This window comes from Phocoena sinus, chromosome 10 (assembly GCF_008692025.1).
Source record: "Phocoena sinus isolate mPhoSin1 chromosome 10, mPhoSin1.pri, whole genome shotgun sequence".
NCBI lineage: Eukaryota > Metazoa > Chordata > Mammalia > Artiodactyla > Phocoenidae > Phocoena > Phocoena sinus.
This window is the reverse complement of record NC_045772.1, coordinates 73,977,261-74,003,689: the sequence shown is the minus strand read 5'-3', so window position 1 is coordinate 74,003,689 and position 26,429 is coordinate 73,977,261. Positions and strand designations below refer to the sequence as shown.

Sequence of the window (26,429 nt, the reverse complement as noted above, 5' to 3'; positions counted from 1 at the left end):
GGGGTTGAGGGTTCGATCCTTGGTGGGGGAGCTAAGATCCCACATGCCTTGCGGCCAAAAAACCAAAATATAAAACAGAAGCAATACTGTAACAAATGCAATAAACACTTAAAAAATGGTCGACATCAGAAAAAATCTTTAAAGAAAATATTCACATAAATCAGAAACAAATGAAACATAATAAAGTCCATACATTAAAAAAAAATAGAGCATGGGTTCGGGTCACATCGCAGCTTCCCACTTCCTTACAGCTGTGTAATTCTGGGCAACTCACAAAATGTCTCCTCAGACTCCTCATCTATAAACGGGGATGGTAACAGTTCCCTACCTCAGAGCGTTGCTGTAGTCCATAAACACAGTAAGTGCCTTGGTAAATGTTTGAGGCTCTCTGGTTATTGTGAATTAAAATACCTCAATGGCTTCTGGCCATATGATTTATAATAGTTTGATGTTTAACCAAATGGTAAAACTATTCCATTTATTATTCCCATATCTTTTTAACCCTTACACCCTGCTTTGTTGCTTATGTTTTTTCCCAACACAGAGTGCTAGTTCCAGGAGAGCAAAGGCTTTATTTTGTTCACTGCTGAAAGCAATAGCACCCAGAAAAGTACTGTACATATGAAGCCCTCAGTAAACACTAGCTGAATGAATGGTGTAAAGTGTCACAAGGAAAAGTACACCAAAACTTTCATTATAATAAAAAAGTATAGGTAAATCTTTCTCTAATGGCTTCCAGTCAAGTAACTGAAACCACCATAAGCTATAATAAAAACATAAGTAATTTATTAAAAATTGAAGGCAAAAACATAATTTTAAATGATTTAGACCTATGTTAGGCGTGATAGAGTATGGATGCTTTCTTGAAATTCACAATCAGATCCAGGAGTATCACTTTCAGAATGTTCTAGCAGATTTTTACTTTTAGTTGTCTTTTTTTTTTTTTTTTTTTTTTTAGCGATACGCGGGCCTCTCACTGTCGTGGCCTCTCCCGTTGCGGAGCACAGGCTCCGGACGCACAGGCTCAGCGGCCATGGCTGACGGGCCCAGCCGCTCCGTGGCATGTGGGATCTTCCCAGACCGGGGCACGAACCCGTGTCCCCTGCATCGGCAGGCGGACTCTCAACCACTGCGCCACCAGGGAAGCCCTACTTTTAGTTGTCTTTGATGAAACAGTCACTATTCTACTCTCTTTAACAGAAATGTGTTTTTTTGAAGACTCACTTTTAATTGGTTTATTAACCAAAGAATTATTTTGCCCAATTCCTTTGCTTTTATGCTTTACAGGTGAGTCAGAGCAGGAATGCAGGTCCTTCCCAGGTTGTTTCCTAGCAGAGAATTTTTTGGTATATTCACCTGCTTTGCTCATTTTCTCTGAAGAAGACCTGCTATTTCTAGATAATTTCTCTTCTTTTCTTTGACTTCCAGTTCCAGAAATGATGTCTGCTGAGGGGAGAACATGTTCTAGCAATGAACTCTTCAAAAGACTCCTGCCGCTGCTCTGTGACTGGGACCCCCAGGTTGTCTTTGGAAGTTTCTAAGGCCTCCTGAGTAGACACTGGGACATGGAAGGAGTCGAGAGGCAAAGGAATCCTAGCATCACCTGTAATTTTTTGAAACTGGACGGAAAAACAAAAGACAAGACAAAAATTCAGTGATGAACAAAGCCAACCATTAAGAAGTAGAGTTCAAAACTTCAGTGTTACTCTGTGACCTTATTATTAACACAGTCAATATTCAGAACATTTCAGAGCCGGTTTTTTTCTAATTGTATCTTGCCAAGTGATTCTCAGCTTAACGTAGCTATATCCAAGGCTATGTCTGCTACATTTTCAGACTTTGGTGACTGGGGTAGTTATTACCCATTTCCTTTCCCTCACTAAAAATAAAACCCTATTCTGTAAGATAATTAATTTCTTTCCTATCCTCCAGGCACATGCAAACAGTATATAGTTTGTGACCAAACCGTGTTCTCAAGCTGTCAGTTCCAAGACCAGTCTGAGATTGGTTGATGGGGGCTCCAAGTAAGGCTAGAGGAAAAGCTGACAGGTTTTCCCCTCCCATTCCCATAACCAGTGATTCACTGTAATATGTTACCTATTAGCTATGTCTGGATTACTTATTTAAAAATTATATCAGTATGTGTACCTTCATTAGTGTTCCTTCATTGTAAGCTGACTGCATACAAATAGAAACCTAGATAAAATATGAATAGAACAGACATTTATACAATTTAAAATCTGGAATATTTTCTCTAATGTTTTCTTTCTTCATTAAGGATAGTTTGCTTTAACTCATAAATTTTCTAAAGAACTTCCAGCCTCCTTATTTACAATAATACAGTATCATGAAATGGGCACACATTTACTAATCTCAGATTTGGAAAGGATTCCAGAATCTTATAGGTTCTGAGCATGTGAACTATTAGAGACTGATCATTATTGTTTTCTCCCTGACTTGGTCATTTCCTTTTTGCTAATCACTCTTAGAATCATTAAGTGCTGTTCTGTCCACTTACTTGGATATTTTTCATTTGTCCTGGGGCACCCTGTTTTGATTCTGACTTTTCTTCTTCAAGTGCCTTCTTTTCTTCTTTACGTGGACTACTAACAGTAGAATTCATCTGGGGAAGACCTAGTAAATGAAAACCTGACTGATCTATACCAGCCATTGTGGCCAGCTGCCCAAGCCTGGACCAGAGGAGGAAAGGAGAAAAGACAAAGGTTATTATAATCACATAAGAGCAGTTTAGATTTCCCCAGACCTACAATCATGAAATACTTCTAAAATCTTAAAAGCCAACATCCTACGCCAGACTACAAGCCTCTCTCTCCCCCAAATTCTCAGCCCTTTCCAGATTCATCCTCTAGGACACATCCCATCTCCTTACCTATTACCGCTCCATTTTAAACACTGTCTGACTAGCAGCTTCAACATCTACCACGCACCTCGTCCACTACCTCTCACACCTCTATTCCCACACTTCTTTACCACATTTCCTCCAGTTTCCAAGAATGTGTTTGTTCCTTCCTTCCCAACACCAACACCAATTCATTCACTGACAAAACACCACTCCATCAACTATCAATCTCCACTTCCCTCTTCCAGCAAAATTGCTCCCAGTTGAGAACCACTGACCTATATCTCCCCTGCAGATTAATAATAATTTTTATGTCTAAGGCAAAAATAACTTTAATTCAGACTTATCAAACAAGCAAAATAAGTGAAAGATAGGAAAATTCTTATGCATTCCCAAATATTTTCAATGAAAACTGCCTTCAATTTAGTCTTTACAAAAAACTACACCTACTAATTACTCTATCTACAGGTTACTCTTTTATAATGAGCTCCCCACTCTACCAAAGCAGGCTTCCCTATTTGCATTTCTTAAAAAATTTAAGTCCTCATTTTAAAAAGTCAACTATATTACCTATAATTACACTAAATATGGCCACGGAGGTGATGAAAATTGCTCCAGTTCCTCAGCAAACTACAATTACAGTCGCAAAGAGAAGAACGCCATGAAGAGAAATGAACTAACCCAGCATCTTTAAGGAGATCCAAGAAAGCATGGAACTTCTGAATAGAATTCTCAATGCTGCCCAAAACACCTGCATCATCCAGGATCATGCTTGTCAATGAGTGGGCATGAAGGGCTTCAGACAAAGAGAAGTTCATATTTCTTAAGTGGGCATTTTCATGTTCCAGCTATAAAAGAAGACTAAAAATGTCTGACATGATTTTTTTCTCATTGTCATCAAAAGTAGTCTTGCCTATTTTCAAGGAACAAAAACTAAAACACTCAAAATGTAATTAATTTGTAATTAACCTAACTCTCCACCAGTAAAGACAGAGACCATATCACATAGTAACCAAAACCCACAGGCACCCAACAAAGTTTCCTATATAACACTTAGGTGGTATATAAATAAACCAAAGTTACCGTTTTATTAATGATCTTTCACAAAAAGATCACATTTCTAACTAGTTCAATTCATAATGGAGCCTTATTCCACATTAGAAAATTACCTGCTTTAAGTTTCTCTTAAATTAGAAAATGAAATATAGAATCTGATTTGAATAAAACATATTACAACTCTGCTGAATGTTAAGAATTAACTTTAGTGAGCAAAATATCTAATGCTTACGTTTAAAAGTCCTAAATCATACCCAACCCAATTTATTAAATGTACAATCACCAATATTTTCTTTGGCTTCTTGAAAATATTCCCCCCATGCACTCTTCCCCTTCTGCTCATCATCTATGCACTTAAAACCCCCTGTAAGCTCAACTCTAGTATTTCTCAGAAAGGCCATTAATGTTCATGATGCCCTTTTTGCCTTACATGAGCAGGTGCTCAACATTTATTGAATGAGTGTCCGCCAATCCAACGGATGCACTTTCAAAAATTCCTCCCTACACTCATCCTGTGATAAATTATATTTAGATAGAACTTTTTAGATTATGCCCTGCTTTCATGCACATTACCTAATGTAATTCTCATAGTATATATTTTTATCTTTCATTGCATTCTTAGAAGTTTTCCAATATCTTAAATTTATTTAAATGATTCACTTTCCTAATTCATTGCCAGGAGAGTCTCATCGTGTCTTTTATGTTACTGTATATACAGTATATGCACAAAAGTGCCTTCTTGAATCAAAGAATCATGAAAAGGAAATAAGCTAATGTCATATAAAAGCGTGCACGCGCAAGCGTGCACACACACACATACACAAAACCAAATTTTCACATTTTTAAAAACATGCTTTCTGGAATATAGATCACATGATCACTAAATACCAGTAAATGCAAAAGTCCACATGACACAACAAATTTGCAACATATTATAGTTTTAAATCTTACAAATTATGTGTATATGGCTTAAAATCAAATCAAAATAAAACCAAAACACTCTCTAAAGCAGAAGAAGAAACTTGTTTACCTCACTGACTCGTTTATCAGCCTTCAGTCTTATTACTCTTTCCTCCTTTAACTGCTTTAGGCACTCCTCCAGGTTTTCCTAAACAGAGTCAATATTATAACTAATTCATAGTATAATATCCCAAAGCCTTTCCAGCTATTGGTCTCATCAGGATTTAGGGGCAGAGCCAGAAGTGAACTCAGATTTTAGTCTGCTACTGGTAATATCATACCATGCTAGTGAAATGAATTATCAAAATCTATCAAGTTAGCATAGGTAAGATTTATTTAAATTCCACTCTTTCCAACATAAATTTGTGGTAGCCCACCATAAAAGGCATATGCATATAAATAACATAGTAAGTCAGAAATAAGAAGTTAAGACCCAGAAAGAAAAATTCTATTTTATTTGTGGGTCTCCTTATAGTAGGAAGTCCTATTAATGAACATGCTTAACATACCTGAATTGCCTAATTGCAGATTCAAAAGCATGTTCTTAAGAAGTACTCACTTCTAAATCAATTCACAGTCAAGCACTGTTCCTGGAGTTCCCTGGGTATGAAATAATCTAATCATCAAAACCCTAAAAGGGGGCTTCCCTGCTGGCACAGTGGTTAAGAATCCGCTGCCAGTGCAGGGGACACGGGTTCGAGCCCTAGTCCAGGAAGAACCTACATGCCGCGGAGCAAATAAGCCCATGCACCATGACTACTGAGCCTACGCTCTAGAACCCACGTGCCACAACTACTGAAGCCTGTGCGCCTAGAGCCTGTGCCCCGCAATAAGAGAAGCCACCGCGCTGCAACGAAGAGTAGCCCCCCGCTCGACGCAACTGGAGAAAGCCCGCGAGCAGCAACGAAGACCCAACACAGCCAAAAATAAATAAATAAATGTATAAAAAAAAAACCCTACGAGGAAAGAACGATCACTAACTCCATGGTTTTTGTTTGTTTTTTTGTGTTACGTAGGCCTCTCACTGTTGCGGCCTCTCCCATTGCGGAGCACAGGCTCCGAACAAGCAGGCTCAGTGGCCATGGCTCTCGGGCCTAGACGCTCTGCGGCATGTGGGATCCTCCTGGACTGGGACACAAACCTGTGTCCCCTGCATTGGCAGGTGGACTCTCAACCACTGCGCCACCAGGGAAGCGCTATTTTACAGATGAGGGAAACAGAGGCAGAGAAGTAGAATAAGTAGAGCAGCACAGCCAAGGTCACACCACTAAGTAGCAGAGCCACACTGTGGACTCAGGAAGCTGGGTGCCATTCCTGTTCACGGAGGTGGTAGTCTTCCCATTCACCAAGGTCACTGAAATAAAATGAACACTGATAAACTCTCTTAGGAGTTTTAGGAACTAAGACACTTCGGTCCTTGAAGTGGGGACACTGCTTGCAATAGGCAGAATTCTAACAGAGGCCCCAAGATTCCTACTTACTGAAGTACACAAACCTTCCACTTATCCAATCAAACTCTAAATCTAGGTGCTGTAGTGAAGGGATTTTGCAGATGGAATTAAGGTTCAAAATCAGTTGATTTTTTAAGATAGGGAGATTATTCTAGGTGGATGTGACCTACTCAGGCACCCCATGAAAAGGACCTGAACTCTTCCTGAATTGAAGTACAAAAGGGACAAGCGGGAGACTCTCCATTGCTGGCTCTGAAGAAGTCCAATGCTGCGGCAGGGAAGGCAAGCGAGAGGCCTCTAGGACCTGAGACTGTCCCCCGACTGACAGCCAGCAAGGAAATGGGGACCTCTGTCCTGCAACTGCAGAATCTGAATTATGCCAACAAGCCGAAGAAGCTTGGAGGCATTCTTTCCCAGAGCCTCGGGATGCTAACACAGCCAGACTGAAATCTTGATTTCAGCTCTGTGACCCACACAAACTATGGTGAACATCCAACGTTTGGGACTCAATGTCTTACACTTAAATTTCACATGCTTTAACACTCTCGGGAGAGAACCCACATGTTCCCGTGTGTATCTGAGCAGGAAACCCAGTCACGCTGTGCCTGGACTTCTGACCTACAGAACTGTGAGGTAATCAAATAGGTACTGTTTTCAGTCAGTAAGAGTGTAGTAAAAGAATTAATATTCTACTCAACCTCCAGGCTCATGAACAAAATGAACGATTTTCATTGTTTTACGCCACTGTTTCAGGGTGGTTTCCTATGCAGCGATAAACAATCAGAATACCTACACTTATGGAAACAGTAAGGTATATTTATACTTTTAGCTGCTTTGAAAAATCACTTAAAGAATGAGGAACTCTATTATATGCCATCATTGGCAGAGGAGCTGGCATCACTTTCTGGAGAGTAGCTCTTGGTACCTAACAACAATCCTACATCAGGGGTTTACCCTAAGGAAATCAAAGATGTGGGCAAAGATTTATCTACCAACGTGATGTCATAAGATTGTTTATAACCAAACCCTAGAAGAAAGCTAAGAGCCTCCAAATTGGGATTGGTTTAAACAAAAACAGATCACCGAATGAAGGAATGTGCTATGAAGCCACTAAGAAAATAATGACAACAGGTCTCAACCAGAGTTAATGAATGGGCTTCAGGAGTTCTACATTCAAAATATATCTGTGCGTTTTTCCTGGGAGATGGTGCATAAGCTTAATCAAATTCTCTGATGTAGAAGAGTATTTAGTGATAAGACAAAATATTTTTCATACTTTTTTCAGACAAAAGAGCAGATCAGGTGTGTGTACATGCAGAGGTGGCTTTTATTTCCTTCAATGAGTTGTTCATTGTTTTAAAAAATTTACTCAATGAACATATATTTTTATATTCAGATCATGTTTAAAAAACTGACAGTCTAAGAACTTCAAATTCTTTAATGTTTCATTACTAAAGCCAGCCAAATTTTCAATGGGGAAAAAGGGGGAAAAATTGCAAACTTCCTCTACTTTCAATATAATGGTTTAATAAATCTTCTAAAACCGATTTCAAAGAATTTCTAAACAAATAAGCAAATAAACAAAAAAACTCTCACCACAGTCAGAGGAAAGTAGAGTAAAACTTCCTGACTGGTTCTAAATAGCACATCAAAGTGCAATTATATGAAATAGTTTCTTCCTCTAGTGGAGGGAATTAGAACACAGTGTTAAATTTTTGTGGAAAAGTGTACCCTCCTCCCACAAAGTATTAATAATTCATGTCCCTTACATGGAAATATGGAACCAAAAAAGTTAGAAAGTAAAATTGCTTGATATTCTATTACTTAAGTAAGACTAATGATAAGGCTTTGGAATAATTTTCCTTCCTGTCATCTGCTCTCCCTTCCTCCCTTCTGTACACTGGCTAGGGTGATTTTTCTAGGACAAAGCTCTCATCATATTGGATATCAAATTTTATGTTCACCCTTTCTCCATTTAACATTGAAATCAATCATTTCTCATATAATCAGGGGATTCATAACCTTGATTTTTTTTGTGTGGGCTACAAAATATTCCACTGACTGGGTTTACTGGTTAACCACTTTACACATTTAAATTCTTTCCAACTTTTCAATATTATAAGACAAAATAACCGTTTTTTATGCATGAAGGCTTTTTTCTATATTGAGAATAACGTTCTTGCAATAAATCCATAAAAATGAGTTTGAGGTCAAAGCAAATGAACATTTTTAAGGCTCTGAGGTACCTATCTCCAAACTTCTTTCCAAAAGATTTCTGAGATTTTATACTGCCATCAGCAATGTATCACTTGGTATATAACCTCTACTACAACTGTTGGCTTATTTTCTCACGTAGAGTGCAAGTTATTTGAAGATAGGGGGTGTATTTTATTAAGTGTTTATCCCCAGCACCTGTGCCTAGCACAACGTGGGCGGTCAATAAATAATTGCTTAATAAGGAAAATCCCTGCCAATACAAGATGTACGTGTGTGAAAGACAGACTGTGTGTTTTTCTCTAACTGGATAGATGAAAACTTGTCATCTTCTTTAATGTGCAATTTTTTTTCTTATAATCAGCAATTTAATTTCCCTTTTAGATTATATTGTAAAAATTCAGATTCTCTGAGGCAAATGGACCTGGCACTACCCATTAGCTATATAACCTTGGACAAGTTCTATAACTCTAGGTCTCAACTTCCTCATCTATAAAATGGAGATAAGCTCCCATATCACAGAGCCCTCGTGAGGATTACATGAGTTAAAACACATATAAAATTAGAAGAGTGCTTGGTACACAGCATATGTTCAATTAATGCTGAATGAATAACATGTGAATGCAAACAGTAGTGAAGGGCTTAAAATGAAATAGTCTCATCCCACTCCCACATTCGGCACTCATGAAGTGACCAATTCTTTACTCAGGTTTTTAATTTTAAAATACGATATGCGTACTGAGAAGTGCACAGAGCAAAACTGTCAATGTGACAAATAAAAAAAGAATACTTACATAACCAGTACTCGAATCTGAAAGTATTGATACTTGTCAGCATCTCAAAAACCCCCCATATCCTTTTCCCATCACAATCTCCTTCCCTCTTCCCAGTTAAACACCACCCTCATTTCTTGACAATCCTTTCCTTTAACCTGCATGCATCCCTAACAAAAGAGTTTAGTTTTGTCAACATCTAACTTTATGTAGAGGATCATAGTATATGAAGTCTTTTCTATATTTCTTTCACTCAACATTGGTTTAAAAAATTCATCCACATTGCAGCCTGTAGCTCTAGTTCGTTCAATTTTATTGCTTGATAGTTTTCCCACTGTACGAATACACATAATTTATTTAATTTTTGACTCTTAATGGACATTTAGTTTGTTTTCAGTTTGTGCTAATGCAAATCATGGACAGGAATCCTGCTGTACCGGTTATTCTGGTGCATTTACACAGGGCAGGGGTGAGGGCTGCTGGCTCACAGGATATTTATATACCTTCAGTTGATGGAGAGTGCTAAATGCTTTCCAAAGTAGTTGTGTTGATTTATACTCCAGTATAAGCAGGGTAGAAGATTCCCATAGTACTCCAGGTCTACAATACCTGATACTACCACACTTTATTTATGTATCTGTCAAACTGATTGGCATGTAGTTTCACTGGTTTTCACTCACTTTTATTACTTAATGAAGTCCTACACTTTTCTGTGTTTACTGGCTGTTTGGATTTCCTTTTTTATGAGGTTTACGTCAACTATTGTCATTTTTTATTATTATTATTTATTTATTTTTGGCTAAGTTGGGTCTTTGTTGCTGCATGCAGGCTTTCTCTAGTTGCAGTGAGCGGGGGCTACTCTTCATTGCAGTGGCTTCTCTTGTCGTGGAGCACAGGATCTAGGCAGGTGGGCTTCAGTAGTTGCGGCACGTGGGCTCAGTAGTTGCAGCTCACAGGATCTAGAGTGCAGGCTCCAGAGCGCAGGCTCCGTAGTTGTGGTGCACAGGCTTCGTTGCTCCGCGGCATGCGGGATCTTCCCGGATCAGGGCTCGAGCACGTGTCCCCTGCCTTAGCAGGCAGATTCCAGGGAGGTCCAACTATTGTTATTTTGAATTCTTCTCCAAGTAATACTCTTACATGACCATTTTCTGACTAAATTGGAGGCATTATCTGTTCATTTTCTATTTTAAGTAAGGGTTTAGTTTTTTAAGTAAGGGTTTAGTTCCTTTACACTCTTCCTATGTCCACACTGCTCAGTAAAGTTATGTCATCATTAGTTCTTCCACTGCTCATGATCTCTTTGACTTGTAGTGATATACTTAAAAACCTACATTGTTGATCAACTATAAACTCTCTCAACGTCACGCTATGTAAAATGAGGACATTCATACCATCTTCCCTTTTTTCTACTTCCTGTCTCCCTTCCAGACCTAGCTTTTACATTGTCAAAGTTGAAATTTATATTCTGTTCTATGTGCAGTTAAGTCTTCTGTTATTTGAGAGTCAGTAGGGAGTAAGGTTTAAGACAACAGGCAGAGAGCCTAAACTCAAAGCTTTGATCCAACCCTAAATTAGGTACAGCCTCGGCAAGTTCCTTCCCTGTCTTAGCTTCCTTTTCACAAAAGTTGGAATGATATTAGCACCAACCTCATAAGGCTATTCAGAGGATTAAATGAGTTAATATATGCAAAAACACTTAAAGCCTAATATATACTAAGTACATACTAGTACATTTCAGTACATACCAAGTTAATGCAAATACATACTAAGTATACTTTAGGTTAGTTTTTTGTTATTACATGCAAGTTGACAATAAAAGCTGCAAACCAAGACAGTATTGCCTTTATTACAATGAAATTAATATTGCCCACTGCAGATGTACTGTCTCTGTGTATAGACTACACCTCGTTCCATACTGTGTCAGTGTCACTGCCCTTGTGCAGGCTGACCACACACCCCAAGCCGCCTTGGGATGTTCCAGTTTATACCTGTTGTCCTGATGTTACAGCATTAGAGCGCCTCCTTACACTATTGAAGTGTAAGGAGTTTGGACAAGTTCTGGTTTGGACAACAAATTAGATAGGTGGTCATTACCCCCGTGTGTCGCCAAAAAGGGGGACATCTATAGTGTCAAGTTTAAGTGGATTCTTCTCTTCCTCACCAATAGTAGGTTAAAAATCAACCATAGCTTAGTTTGCTTCAGGTTTATATCAGTATAGTCTTTTTTCCTCTGGAGTTCAAGTTCCTTCTCTTCCTCTCCCTCTTCCCTTCCAACAGTACCTAATACCTAGTAAGTACGATATGCCTCAAGGTGTTTCCAAGCTCTGAATCACACAATCAATAGAAGCCTCTTCAATCTAGACTAGCTGCTCTCTGCACTGAATCCCCTATTACCTTCCTTCTTGGTTTATTGCCTCATTTTGCTGGATTATTTCTATAAAAAGCTTAAGGTGTAGCACAGGAGGTCAATTTTTCAAATTTCTTTCTGTACAAAATATCTTCTTCAGTCTCCACTTATGACTGATAGTTTGGCTGGATACAAACCCCTAGGGTGAAAATTATGTGCCTGAAAAACTTTGGAGGTATCTTTCTAATGCCTTCCAGGATCCATGGTGCTGATGACAAGTATGATAAAGTCAGATTTTAACTTTTTTTTTTTTAGGTGACCAGTATTTTTCTGTCTGGAATGGATGTATCCTGTCAGTATTTTATTCTATGTTAATTTATTTTTTTCAGTATTTTAAAGTTTCATAATGAAGGGTGCCTAGGTATGAGTCTATTCTTGTTCATCTTGCTCAAAACTTGAGTAACTATTTTCAATCAGAGGCCTGATGTCTACTTTCAGCTGTGGGGAATTTTGTTGCCCTTTGACAGCTTCCCTCCATTTTTTTTCTGGGTCTGGAGTTTCTAATAGTTACATGTTGCATCTCCCAGATGCAGCCTCTCTAACATATTGCTATCACATTTTCCATTGTGTCTTTCTTTTTTATATAATGAGAATTTTTTTAAATTCCTACTGAAGTTATTTCAGCAACAATATTTTCATTTCCAAGAGACCTCTCTTGCTTTCTGACCATTCTCTTTTTAATTAACATCCTAGTCTTATTTTATAGTTGCTGGCCCTTTTTAAATCTCCCTCAGAATACTAATTAGGGTTTTTTCTTAAATTATTTTGTTCCCTAAATTGTCCCCGGTCCTACCAGGATATGTTTTCACACTTTGTCCCCCTCTCTCATGTTGTAAGCTTTACTCAACTATCAGGCAAATGACAGTTATTTTCTATTTAAGAATGAGTGCAGAAAGCTCCCTGAAGTCAACGATTGATTGGTTTCTTATGCAGGAAGAAGCCGGGAGTAACTGTAATAGGATCCCCCGCAAACACAATTTTCTAGGGTGTGAAAACTCACACAAGCTGCCCTAGTTCTAGCCAGTTTCACTGTTTTCAAAATGAAAGCATCTCATTTCAGGAATGTGAGGGCGGGGCTGGGAGTCCACTCCTCCAAACACAACCCTTCAATGAGCTCCCCTATTTCAGTCACACTTTTAACTAACTCCACCCTCTCTCCTACATGCGCATCTGAGCATTGGGCTACTTCTGCAGTTGGGGTCAGAATCCTCCTCAGTTGCAGGTGGTCCCTGTGCATATTCTAGTTGATGCTTTTCCTCTGTTCTACTGCCTCAGTTTCACACTCTTCCACTTGTCTTCCGTCTTTCAAAACTGTGTTGAAATCTCTTGATTGTTGTGGGCTTATATACTTAAACACTTTGATACCATCCTTGTAGTGTCTTGTCAAAACGGAGAAGAGCTGAAAGGGTTCTCAGTGCATTTTGAATCTGCTATTCTGTGGTCCCAGTGTGTAAACTTCTTGGTCTTCCCCAGTGTCTATCATTACTATTAAAAATACAATCTCCTGGTCTACTCATGAAGGAAATGAATACAACACACCTAAAATGACAAGGAATGCGGATCAGATGCTCTAGGGTCTTGTCTTACTCTGCCATTTACTAATAAACCACTTACGTGCTACAAATTGTAGGTGCTCATTTATAAAATGAAAGAGGGTAACTCTACATGAACTATAGATTTCTCCTACTCTAACATTTCATAATTTTCTAAGTTTTTTTCTTAAAATTTCTCTATATTATCATTAATTTTAATTAAAAAAATAAAAATCTAACTTTCTCTTTTGAAAATCGAAGAGTTAATTTCCATAGTCCTACAATAATGGGATAATTAGTTCTGAAACCAGTCATGTTTCATATGAAAAGAAAATCATATTAAATGATTTTTAAAAATTAAACATGGACTTTGTAGCACAAAGACAAGGTCCCCCCCAAATGGTGTTCCTATATTTACTAGAAATATTCAGCTCTTCATTAAAGTTGAAATAAAATAAATATATTATTTTTGAGGTGCAAAAATTTCTTACGAAAATCAATTTTTCTTTTCTGTCCATACAAACAGAAGTATGGAATGACATTCGAGGTCAGGTTTATTTGGTAATAGGATGTAGCTTCTTGATATTTTTTATTTTAGGAAAGGAGAATATCAACATGAAAACTTTTTTCAACTTTATTTTTATTTAAAATGAGGCCATATTTTCCTCTTGTAAAAAGAGAGTTCAACTAGAACTGTCAATTTTCTCATCTGTAAAACAAGAGCACTGAATCAGCTGACTACATTCATTCAGAACTCAATTTCTTTATCGTATGATCACTAAGGTTCTCCCTAAATCTAATATACGAAGGTTCTAAGGAAAGGAAAATATATTACTAACGACATGTTTTGATTTTTATTTCTTAGAGTTCAAATGTCCACCATTCACCTTGGTCTAAGCTTAACCAGTCAAGGGGATACAATGCAGATGGGAGGAGAAAACAGAACCCTCACACAAGCTGTGCCATGTTGCAATCAGGCTTCCGTTTGAAAAATAATCTTCTCTATAGCTTTAAAGTGATACCTTTGTCCCAGCAATGCTTCTTGTTTCAAACTGATTTTCTCTGGCTCTTCCTGAACACTTTCTGAGGAATCATTGACCTCTTCGATTTCTGAGGAGGAAGGACTCTCTAATGTCACAGTCACAGGAAATTCTGATGGACCTGAGTGTCCCAAGAAGAAGATAGGAAACCACAGAGTTGTTAAACTACAGTGCAAAGAAAGAAGACAAGATTGTATAAAAGACAACACAAGCCAGATACCAAATATGCAAATATTAGAGGACATTTAACAAAAGTGATCTGAGGTATCATTATTTATAAACGTCTCTCCCTGCTCCTTAGTCTAAAACAGGCAATGACTAATTAAAAGTACAGTAACATATTTTTGCTATGTTACTGTACAGACCTCTGTTGTACATGGTTAGGATTAGTAATGGGAATTGCCCATATTATTTTATTAAGTTTCTTTCACAGAAGCCAAGGGAAGATCCAAGGTAACCATTTTTTCTCAGATCAACTTTAGACTGCAAATGAAAAATTTATTTTTCACTATCAGACAAAAACAGTCTGGAAGAAAATGTAGTTTTTTGGAGGAAAATACATCAGTAAAGGGACTGATAAAGAATCAGAAGAATAATCAGAAAGTCAACATATCTAAGCTGTGTATAACAGATGTTAGAATTTAAAAAAGTAAATCACTTACACATACATAACTAAAACTGACCCATCAAAAATTTCATCTTCTCATCACCCTTAAGCCAAAACTAGGGTAACAGTAATACAATTCTCCTGTCAAGCTTCACTGCCACTGCAATGTTGTTCAATTGGACATTTCCAAACATTTAAAACCTGATCTGGCCACAACCCCATAAAAGTCTACAGATCATAAAGAAGTGTGCTGGGATTATGTAACTACACAGAAGACAAGTAACTAGGACATCATTTCGACAACAAGCTGCAAATCTGCAGCATAGGAAAATCCCAACAGGAGAACGAGGTGCACACCCTTCTCTCTGGGCATGCAAGGGCAGGACTGACACCCAAGATGCTCTTCTCTCAACCTCAGCAGAGGTGCCTCTCACAGAGCAACTATGCAGTCTCCCAGAACCACTGGGAAGGAGAATCTGATACGGACAGTATTAGCTTGCCATGAGGCCAGAAGCGAGGAAATGTGTGTGGCCTTGGTGAGAGAGCAGAGGTTTGGGAGATGTTGCTTTATATTGGCTTTCAGATCAGGAATTTGTACATATAGCCCACAAACAACTTTTCTTGAAAACATATGAACATTCTTGAGTATGACAGCTCCATGTGAGGGGTCAGAAATGGCAGTCAAGTTTGTTTCACTGGCTAACAGCTGATTTGCGGACTGGAGAACAGGCTTCCTTGTTTACAGACAACCACAAGGCTGCCAGTTGTGTGCCAAATCCACACAACTACACAGTTGCATTGGGAAAGCGACCAAACATGTTTTACATGGATTTATTTCAGAGAGGGAAATGCTTCTTGTAAGGCTCTGTCAGTTTAAAAAGCAAGAAGAATGACCATTCACCTTTGCCAATTCAAGCCCTATATATCATAAATATGATAGCTACACACCAGCAACTGATTACATACATCACGAGCTCTGATGAATGGAAAGCCCCTAAAAAGATATCAACAAAACGAAGTTAGATCTTGATGTAAATACATCACCAGTTAAACCCAGTTAATGCACTATTTACTATTGTGTACAATATCCATACAGAATTGTGTATAAAAATAAATAAGCTCAAAAGAAGGACCTGGAAGGCTCTGCTACGGAGAAAACTGAACAGAATTCAGCTAACTAGCTTGGTAATAACTCTCTGAACTGCTGAGAGGCCCCTTCAGTTCCTATGTTCAGGATGGTTGAGATTTCAGTCTCACTTCTGTAAATGGTGATATTAATCGTTCTCTAATTTACCACTCTGTGGAGGATGGACCTGAGATTAACTGTCTCAGGAAGAAGACAGAAAACCACAAAGTTGTTAAACTCAAGTGCAAAGACTGGGGATTCAACACTATTCTTTTATGCAACAGCAATTCACATTACCATTTGGTCAGATTCTTTCAAAACAGAAGCTGCGCTCACATGTATTAAAAGACAAAAATTAACTGCCATCTGTATCAGTATGTTAATGTGCTTCAATCACATGTTTTCATGAAAGTTTAAACATAAAATCACCTTTAAGCTCTAGGCCATGTGATCTGCTCCCTGCCATGTCAGATTATACCCTGTGAAGTTTACTGTTAAGAGTGACAGAGTTCTTTATACCTTGACAAATAACTAAAAGGAAAATAAAAACACACACACACAATAAGATGAAGAGCCTATACATTTGTCAATCTTGATTTATTTGCTTTTCTTCAGTCAATTGGAGGTTTATAGCCACATTCTTAAAATCATTAACTGCAATCTTCCCAAACAGGTAATTGATGAACTGATGCATTCTAAAACTTGTCAGTAACAAAGTGTTATTCCAGTTTACAGCAACAGTTTAATTCTATTTAGGTACTAAAATTGAATACACTGAATACTGCAAACTTTATTCCCAACCACTCAGTAAAGTACTACATACTTTTGAGACAAAGGGAAAAAAAAGAAAAACCTAAAAAGCATAAGACTCTTCCGATTTTCATTTCCAATGATACATGCCAATCTTGATGATCAATCAGCGACTTAAATGTCAACTATAAACCCAGTATTTTATTAGCTGTTATGCAGTATACTAGAGCAATAGAAGAGAGAGGACCTCAAACCCTCTGTTCCCTCAACAGGGGCTTCTTGACCCCTCCAGACCACTACTGGACACAGGGAACACACACTGTTTCAGGACCCCAATCAAGAGTCACCTGCTTTGTGATTACTTCCATGACACACCCTCACCAACACCACTGAATTTGCTGCTCCTACAGGACATTACATATATTTCCTATTTTAACACATACCACAGTGCATTATAATTATGATTGCAGATACATGTTCTAACAATTTAAAGATCATGATGACTTTTTTGCTCTTTACATCTTGCTATTTCCCTTCCCGTAATATTTCTTGAAGAGAAACCATAAAAATATAAACAAACACAAAAAACAGAAAATATACAAAACATGTGGTTTGTGGCTTAACACAAACTTAAGTAATATTAATTCTGACAATACCCAGCATGACATGTATCCATGGTACATGTATCCATACCAATATCCATGGTACAAATGAGAATGGACCAAGGTTTGAGCAGGTACAGGAGACAACCCAGGCATGAACAACACCAAGAAAAGGTAGACAAGAAGTAACATGGTGTGTAGGAAATCACGAGACCAGTCTGATGGGAAGAGACTTAAACAAGACTGAAACTCACTTTCTAAACCTCCATCTCCAATTGGACAATTTGCAAGACACAGGTGCCCCAAAGTGGCCGATTTATTCAATCCCTTTAACGGGGAGGAACAGTCTAAAATTTTACCCCTTTAGTTTGCCCCAAAAGCAACTATCAAATGTTGGCAGGACACAATGAAGGCTTACCTTTGTTAACATAGTTACGTCTCTCTCTCTCACAACTAGCCCACTTAGCTCCAGGTTCCTTAGCGCACCCGACGCACTTACACAGCGTCTAAGAGCTTTACACAACTGGAAGGTCACATCTTTATTTCTTATTGCAGGAACACAACTTCTGGAAACTTTATTTCTGTCAGAACCTACAGAAAAATTATTGTAAAATGAGTGATTTAAACCATACATTTATCACCGTTAAAAAGCATCTAAAAAGAAAAAAAAGCATCTGCTCTGTGCTAAGGATTAGAAACGACTCCTGCCCTTAAAGCCTCATTAAGGAGGGACATGTATAAACTCAAAATTTCAATCACATAAAGAACCATAACCTTTATGCACAGATGTTCCTACGGAGGCAAAAAGTTATGTCTAAGTGACGGCTTCATGATAACCCTGAAGTACAATCGAGAAAAGTACAATCGAGGCTATGCAGAGTTGGAGGAGGAGGTGCATTAACTGCAAAGGGAGCACCTGTGCAAAGACACTCAAGCCTGACTCCTGCTGGGCACTGTAAATACTGCAGGTGGGGATGACTAAAGGCCAGGGGTCCAAGTGTGAGAAGGGACAGAAAATAGAGATGTTGGTCGAATCAAGCCTGGGAGAGAGCATGGCTTGTATCCCACAGGTGATGAGGCCCGGGACTACCACTGGCTGAGTAAGGGTGCCTCCGCTGATTAGCAAAAGGCACCCCGCTGCTGAAGGACCAGTTCGATAAAGGGAGTGATCACAAAAATCTCCCCTTCCTCAGGGCCAAAGAGCCCCAGGAGGCTTGGTAGAGCACAGTTCAGACTACATGCATCTGGGCAGAGTACACGCTGGGCGGCTAGTATGCACTAACTCTGTGTGGGCAAGCCATTAGCAGCATTATTTTAGGCGTATCTTTTCATGTTAGAAGATCACTCAACCACAGTAGGCAGATGAATTTAGAGGAACTGAGTCCAGGGGCTGCGAAACCACCCAGGAGCTTCTGCCATAGTCTGGGCAAAATGCAATGTGGATGGAGAAGCAAATTTAGGAGCAGGCCAAAATCTACAAGCTAGCCCCCCTGGATGCAAGACATGAAGAAAGTTCAGTGAAGGAACTCTGAAGAGAATGGGCTCTGCAATAAATTTTTCTTACAATCAATGTAAAATATTAGGCAAAATTAAGTACAGTGGCCTTTAAGGTCCCTTCCAGCTCTAATTTCTTTTGATTTCTAACTTATTACTCTGGTTAAGTAAAGTCCCTTCAGAGGTACGAAACAGTTCCTACACCTGAATGGGATGCAAAGAAAAATTTGATTTCTCTTCACCAGGGGATGAGTTGAACTGTCCTTGCAGAAGAGATAACACATGGTGTGAACCCCAGATCCTAGAAAAGGGCCAGGCTCACGATAAGTATTCAGCTTTTTGAAAACAATTGAACAATCATTTCCTCTCTTAGATCTTAACACCCTTTCTCTGCTGGCTACTTTCTTTCAGCTTATAAACATCCTCAATATACCCACTTAAAAAGCCCTCAGACCTATGATTCTTTGGCTCTTCTTGTGGGTAACCTAAGTATCTCCAATGCCTGCAAATACCTGTCCTCCCAAAAAGCCCAGATCTGTACCTTGGGCCCAGACCCATCTACCAGGCCCCTCTAAAGCACTGAAGATGAAGTAAGATCCTCTCCCCAACCCCAATCCCTTCCTACTGTGCTCTGTATCTCACAAAAACAGCTGTAAACTGTCACCCACACTTGCTGCCCTTCCTTTTCTAACTGGTCACCAGGCCCCACCCATTCTCTCTCGGATCAGCAAAATCCAGTTCAAGCTTTTATAACTTAAGTGGGACCCTTAGATTACAATTCACCCTGCACCCTATCAAGTGCCTTCCACATGGAGGTCTGAGTGAGTCTCTAAGTCAGAAGTCCATCTCACTGTTCTTTAGGGTTTCCCACAGCCTTCAGGGTAAACATCTAAACTTCTGACAGGACAAACAAGGCCCCTTTCTGTTGGGCCCCACTAGGTTTCCAGTATCAACTCTCATTTCTTTCCCAAACCCTGAGTTCCAGTCCTGTATCTTAGTTTTGCCATATTTTCTTATATTTCTCCAACTCTGACACACACTGCTCCCTCCTGCCACCCCAGGAGCTTCTACATATCCTTAGAAAGGATGGCACCTCCTCCAAGAAGCCTACCCTGAACTTTCCCTTCCAAGATTCTGTGCTCTGCAAAGGGGAAAGGTAGTGGGGAGGGATACATTAGGAGTTTGGGATTAACATATACACACGACTCTATATAAAATAAATAATCAACAAGGACCTACTGCATAGCACAAGGAACTCTACTCCATATCCTGTAACAACCTGTATGGGAAAAGAATCTGAAAAAGAATGGATATATGTATAACGGAATCACTTTGCTGTACACCTGAAACTAACACAATATTGTAAATCAACTATGCTCCAATATAAAATAAAAATTAAATTAAAAAAAAAAAAGATTCTGTGCTCTGTAGCACCAGAACCCACTTCTTCCAGAGCACGGACTACTGTGCTTATGTTTACTTGCCGCCCAGTAGAAGGGGAGATTACCTAGGGCAGAAGCATCCTCTCCAGCAGCCCTTGGTTCTGACCACTCATTCAAGTGCCAGGATACTTTACACACATAACCTGCGTAATTAATTCTAAGAACCCACAGAAAGGGTGGTTTTTAATGTCACTTTGTAAGTGTGGGGATTGTAGTGCAAAAGAAACCTGCCCAGGCCACAGAGAGCATAAACTCTGGAATTCAAACCCTAAGCTGCCTTCACACCAGTGCTCTTTCCACTATATGATAGGACTATTGAAAAAAACTTTTTTTTTTCCTGAGCCCCGTTTTAATGAAAAGGAAATGAAGCTGGTATATATCAATTTCCTAATTGCTTTGGCGTGTACCAGGCAGTCATTCAACAGGCCAGGTAATATCTGTGAACAATGAACGATGCTCCAAAGTGTGCTAAGTGTTCTACATTGTAGAGTCTACAAGCTTTAACAGAGTGTGACCTTGTAACCGCCATAGAGAGTGAGTCCTGTTAAGCCCATGCTACAGATGAGAACACAGAGACCTAGAAGCCTTAAGGCACTCGGCCGGGGTCACCGAGCCAGCAGGAGTCGTAGGCTGCACGCCCCGTCTAGTGCACGCACACCCCGGCACTGGGCACCGGTTCTAGTGCCCACCCTCCACCTTGTACCATCTAAAACTCCGCTTCACAGCGCCGACACGAGAGCCCCTGCAAGCGGAAAGTACAAACCCGTCTCGCCAAGCCATGGCTCGAAGAAGCTCTGGATACAGACTGGGGGCAGAGGGTGCTCAGGGGCGGTGCCCCGTCCACCCCACGCAGGCGGTGGTCGTTGAAGCCCAGCAGGCCCTCCCTTAGGGAGGCGCCCACGGCAGGCAGAGGCACCGAATCCTGCAATGCACACAGGTCCTCACAGTGCCAGAAGAAAGTCAGCCGCACTGTCGCAGTGCACCTTCACTCAGTGATGATGAGCCAAGCGAGGCCTCGGGGATGCTGGCTGCACACATGATGCCCACACACGCCTGGAAGCCCCGGCTGGCCTCCCGGCCCTTTGGGCGGCCATCACAGTCCAGGGAGTGGTAATCAGGGTCAAAGTGGTAAAGGTCCTGCATTCTTCTTCTTGCATTATTTCAAAACCGGCATCGCTGGTGTCAGGCAGTCTGGTAACTGGGTCCCGCGGACCGGTAATTGGGTTCATTTGCCTCTGCCTTATCTGCCTGCCATCTGCTTCCTGAAATGCAAACAGCTACACAGGGTGATTTGCTACAAGACAGTGCAGGGAGCTTAAGCACCAGATGCAGGATGTAATTTACATTGACAGCTAGGGAGTGATAGGAACAGGATGTAATTTAGCTTTGTGAAACATACATCTAGTTACAGACACTGCAGATTAGTAACAGTTTAAATAAAACTAGGATCGATTAACCCTTTCAGGCCAGTTTATGTGTCTTCTCTAGCCTGTTCACTGTGCCCTTTACTTTCCTTATTTTCAGGAGAGGAAAAACTTCATTTCTATTTTTGCTGCAACACTATTATGCTTAGTGAAATAAGTCAAACAGAAAGACAAATACGGCTCGCATGTGGAATCTAAAAAATAAACAATAAATGTAACAGAAAGGAAATGAATGCACAGATGTAGACATCAACGCAGTGGTTACCAGTGGGTAGAGAGAAGGGGGGAGGGACAAGATGGGGGGAGGGGAGGGGATGAAGAGGCACAAACTACTATGCATAAAATAAATAAGCTATAAGGATAGCCAATGTTTTATAATAACTTTAAATGGAGTATAATCTATAAAAATATTGAATCATTGGGTTCTAATATATTGTTATTACAATATAATACTGTAAATCAACTATACTTCAATTAAAAAAATGATCACCACAGTACGTCTAGTTAACATCCAAATTACCATACATGGTAGAAATCTTTTTTTCTTATGATGAGGACTTTTAAGATCTACTCTCTTAGCAAACTTTAAATATGCAATACGGTATTATTAACCATAGTCACATCCCCAAGACTTATTTATCACTGGCAGTTTGTACATATTGACCACCTTTACCCATTTAACCCACCCTCCACGCCCTGCCTCTATGAGCTTTTTAAAAAATTCCATATAAAGTGAGATCATACAGGATTTTTCTTTCTCTTTCCGACATATTTTACCTAGCATAACACCCTGATGGTCCATTCATGTTGTCACAAATGGCAGGATTTGCTTCTTTCTCATGGCTGAATTATATATATATATATATATATATATATATATATATATATATAAATAATTTGGCATATATATATGCCAAATGTCCTTTATCCATTTATCCATCGATGAACACAGGGGTTTCCAAGTGCTGGCTACTGTAAATAATGCTGCAATGAATATGGGGGTACAGATTTCATTTTGAAGTAATAGTTTCTGTTTCCTTCATACAAATACCAACTAGTGGAATTGCTGGATCGTATGATAGTTCTATTTTTAAATTTTTGAGGACCTTCATACTGTTTTCCATACTGGATGCAACAATTTACATTCCTACCAACAGTGTCCAAGGCTTCCCTTTCCTCCACACCCTTGCCAACACTTGTTAGTTCCTGTCTGTTTTTTTTTAACATCTTTATTGGAATATAATTGCTTTACAATGCTGTGTTAGTTTCTGCTTTATAACAAAGTGACTCAGTTATACATATACATATGTTCCCATAGCTCTTCCCTCTTGAGTCTCCCACCCTCCCACCCTCCCTATCCCACCCCTCTAGGTGGTCACAAAGCACCGAGCTGATCTCCCTGTGCTATGCGGCTGCACGAATTTGCGTGTCATCCTTGCGCAGGGGCCATGCTAATCTTCTCTGTATCGTTCCAATTTTAGTATATGTGCTGCTGAAGTGAGCACGTTCCCGTCTTTTTGATATTAGCCATTCCAACGTGAATGAGGTGACATCTATGTGGTTTGATTTCTCTGCTGATTAGTGATTTTAGGTGCCTATTTAACTATCTCTGTATCTTCTTTGTAAAAATGTCTATTCAGATCCTCTGCCCATTTTTTTGTTGGATATTTTTTCTATTTTTTTGTATGAGTTCTTCATATAATTTGAATACTAACCCCTTATAGGATATATGATTGGTAAAAATTTTCTCCCATTTTGTAGGCTGCGTTTTCATTTTGTTGTTGGTTTCCTTTGTTGTGCTTTTTAGTTGGATGTAGCTCCACTTGTTTACTTTTGTTTTTGTTGCCTTTACTTGAATCAACGTCTTTGCATAAGTTCTGGAAACAACTCTTTCATAGTTTCCATGGATCATTTTTAGGGGAGAGGGTGAGCTGAGATGAACTACTAGTGAAAGGAGGGTCAACGGGTCGAACTATAGCCTGTTACTGTAGGTGGCCTCAAGGCCACAACTGATAGCCATTGTCTCCCTCCTGTGCTATCCATTCTCAATTCCCCTCATCCTTGGATAATATCTCTGCTAAAATGGATGGCTTACTTCGTGGGGTGACCCTCACGCTCGTCCCCGAGTGAGTGTTCTGAGCCCTGGTCATCATTTCTTTCTCAAACCATGGCTGCTGTACTTGATCATTTACTGTGTACTTGACCATTTACTGTAAAATTGGGAAAGGCAGTAACAAGAAATGCCCCACAGACTTGTTTTTAATCAATCATTTTCCAATTAAAAAAATTTTTCCCCCAGACATTTTTATCATCCCAAAAGGAAACTATGGACCCACTGAGAAGATACTACTTCGCTCTCTCTACCAGGCCCTGGAGACCACCAATCTGCTTTCTTTCTCTATGGATTTACTTATTCTGGTTATTTCAGATAAATGGAATCATATAGTGTATGATCTTTGTGTCTGGCATCTTCAACTTAGCATGATGTTCGTGAGAGTCATCCACACTGTAATATGTATTAGTATTACATTCCTTAAAAAAATGTTTTTGGCCGTGTAACATATTTAATGGCTCCATTCCTTTTTATGACTGAATTACTATTCCACTGTATGTATATACCACAATTTGTTTATTCATTCATCCAATGATGGACATTTGGGTTATTTCCATGATTTTTCTATTGTGTATAGTGCTGCTATAAACGTGTGTACATAGATTTGAGTGCTTGTTTTCAATAATTTAGGAGTGGAATTGCTGAGTCATATGGTAATTCTATGTTTATCCCCAAAAACACACCCCAAGAAACTTCCTGAAAATCTGTCCTTGTCTCAGAAGCAGCTTTTCAGGAAACATGATGTGCAACACTATGGACAGGGTCCCATGAGAGCTTATTTGTGATGCCTGGGGGTCTGGAGTCGGAAAGGGCTTCCCTTATGAAGTGGCAGCTAAACTGAGGGCAAATTCAATGATTTTTCCTTCTTCCCTTCCTTTCTTCCCTCCTTCTTTCCTTCAGAGGGATGACATAGATGTTTTACACAGTATATCCTTTTAAAACGTTTGCATTTGAACCCTGAACTTATTCATAACACGAATTTTTTTTTTTTTTTTTTTTTTTTTTTTTTTTTCCGGTACGCGGGCCTCTCGCCGCCGTGGCCTCTCCCGCCGCGGAGCACAGGCTCCGGACGCGCAGGCTCAGCGGCCATGGCTCACGGGCCCAGCCGCTCCGCGGCATGTGGGATCTTCCCCGACCAGGGCACGAACCCGTGTCCCCTGCATCAGCAGGCGGACTCTAAACCACTGCGCCACCAGGGAAGCCCCGAATGATTATTTTAAGCAGGGTATTAGGGCTCAAATTATTAATATCATAGAACCATTACAGTGACAACTTGGATTGGAAACAATTTATTAGGAAAAAATATGGAAGCTTTTTAAATAAAAATTTTGATAAATAAAAAAAGCTGACAAATCAGTGTATAGAGAGAACACTGGTTATTTGGGAAACTGTATCATAAAATGGATGGGCTCCACAAATTCTTCGATGTACTTGAAGAAAAGAGTGCTAAGTCAGTTTGGGTTGCTGTCACAAAGTACCATAAACGGGGCGGGGTGGGGGCTTGTAAACAACAGAAATGTATTTCTCAGTCCTGGAGGCTGGAAGTCTGAGATCTAGGTGCCAGGATCATCGCCTTCTGGTGAGGACTCTCTTCCGGGTTGCAGACTGTCCACTTCTCATTGTGTCCTCACAGGGCAGAGAGCAGAGAGAAAAAGCCAGCTCTCTCATGACTCTCACAAGGATAAGAATCTCATCATGAGGGCTCCATCCCGATGAGCTCATCAAATCCCAAAAGACCACCTTCTAATACCATCACATTGGAGGTAGGGTGTCAACATGTGAATGCTGGGGGGACCCAAATATTCAGTCTATAACAAGTACTAATGGGGAAATGAGAGCTTCTCTTGAGGATGTTAAGGGCTGTTACAAAGCTCAACGGTACATGTGTTTCCAGAGAGAACTACAATATAGAATAAGTTCTATAAGGCATTCATAGAATAGATTCATCTTTCTTCCCGAAAACAATCTTTGGTAACCAAGGACCCATTCCTAGAAATTCACTCTTGCTCAAGGAAATCCATCCTCTCATTTAAAAAAAAAAAGCTTATGAAGCTACATGAATGACACAAAGGACTTTTCCCAGCTCTAAGATTCTGTGTGTAAAACCTGTTAGTCTAAATTTATTTCCAAAAGATAGACCCTCCGCAGGGTCTGCTCCTGCAGGGAAGGTGGGACCCCCGCTTGTGTCCCTGCCCCCAGGTGTGGCTTCCTCAACTTTGGGGTGAAGCCCCCAGCCCCCTTGGGCTCTGCAGCGGGGCAGTGGGCTCGGGGGAAGGAGCATGGTCTCCGGAGGTTTCTCAGCAGGAGATGCTGGGAGGGGCTGCCACGCAGGAACCCAGCGGCCCTGGGTGGGGCGCAGACTCCCCAGGCCTGGGTGTCCCTGCTGCGCACGGCTGCTGAGAACAGGGTCCGCGATGAAGCTCTGCCTGGCAAACGGGGACTGTGGGCGGCTCCATCCTCCCCTTCCATCGGCACAGCCCCATCGCAGCCCTCCCTTCCAACAGGCAAAGCCTGTGACCTGCGGCCGGACAGCTCCACACCCTCACGCTCCGGTGCTCGCCCCACGCTGGGAACAGGC

The 26,429-nt window shown here is 40.1% G+C and overlaps 1 protein-coding gene and 1 pseudogene across 1 annotated transcript in view; both read right to left on the bottom strand.

Moving 5' to 3' along the window:
* Positions 1-1,264: 1,264 nt before the first annotated feature.
* LOC116761197 (centrosomal protein of 78 kDa-like) overlaps positions 1,265-26,429 on the bottom strand; it is a 51,667-nt gene continuing 26,502 nt past the window's right edge. Inside the window, exons 4-8 of the mRNA XM_032646957.1 lie at positions 17,797-17,969; positions 3,542-3,708; positions 2,519-2,690; positions 2,149-2,196; positions 1,265-1,619 (exon numbers count right to left, since the gene is read on the bottom strand). Of these exons, the coding sequence (XP_032502848.1) occupies positions 1,395-1,619; positions 2,149-2,196; positions 2,519-2,690; positions 3,542-3,708; positions 17,797-17,969 (785 nt within the window). The 3' untranslated portion in view covers positions 1,265-1,394. The remainder of the gene's footprint in view (positions 1,620-2,148; positions 2,197-2,518; positions 2,691-3,541; positions 3,709-17,796; positions 17,970-26,429) is intronic.
* On the bottom strand, positions 23,154-23,243 carry LOC116761464 (annotated as a pseudogene).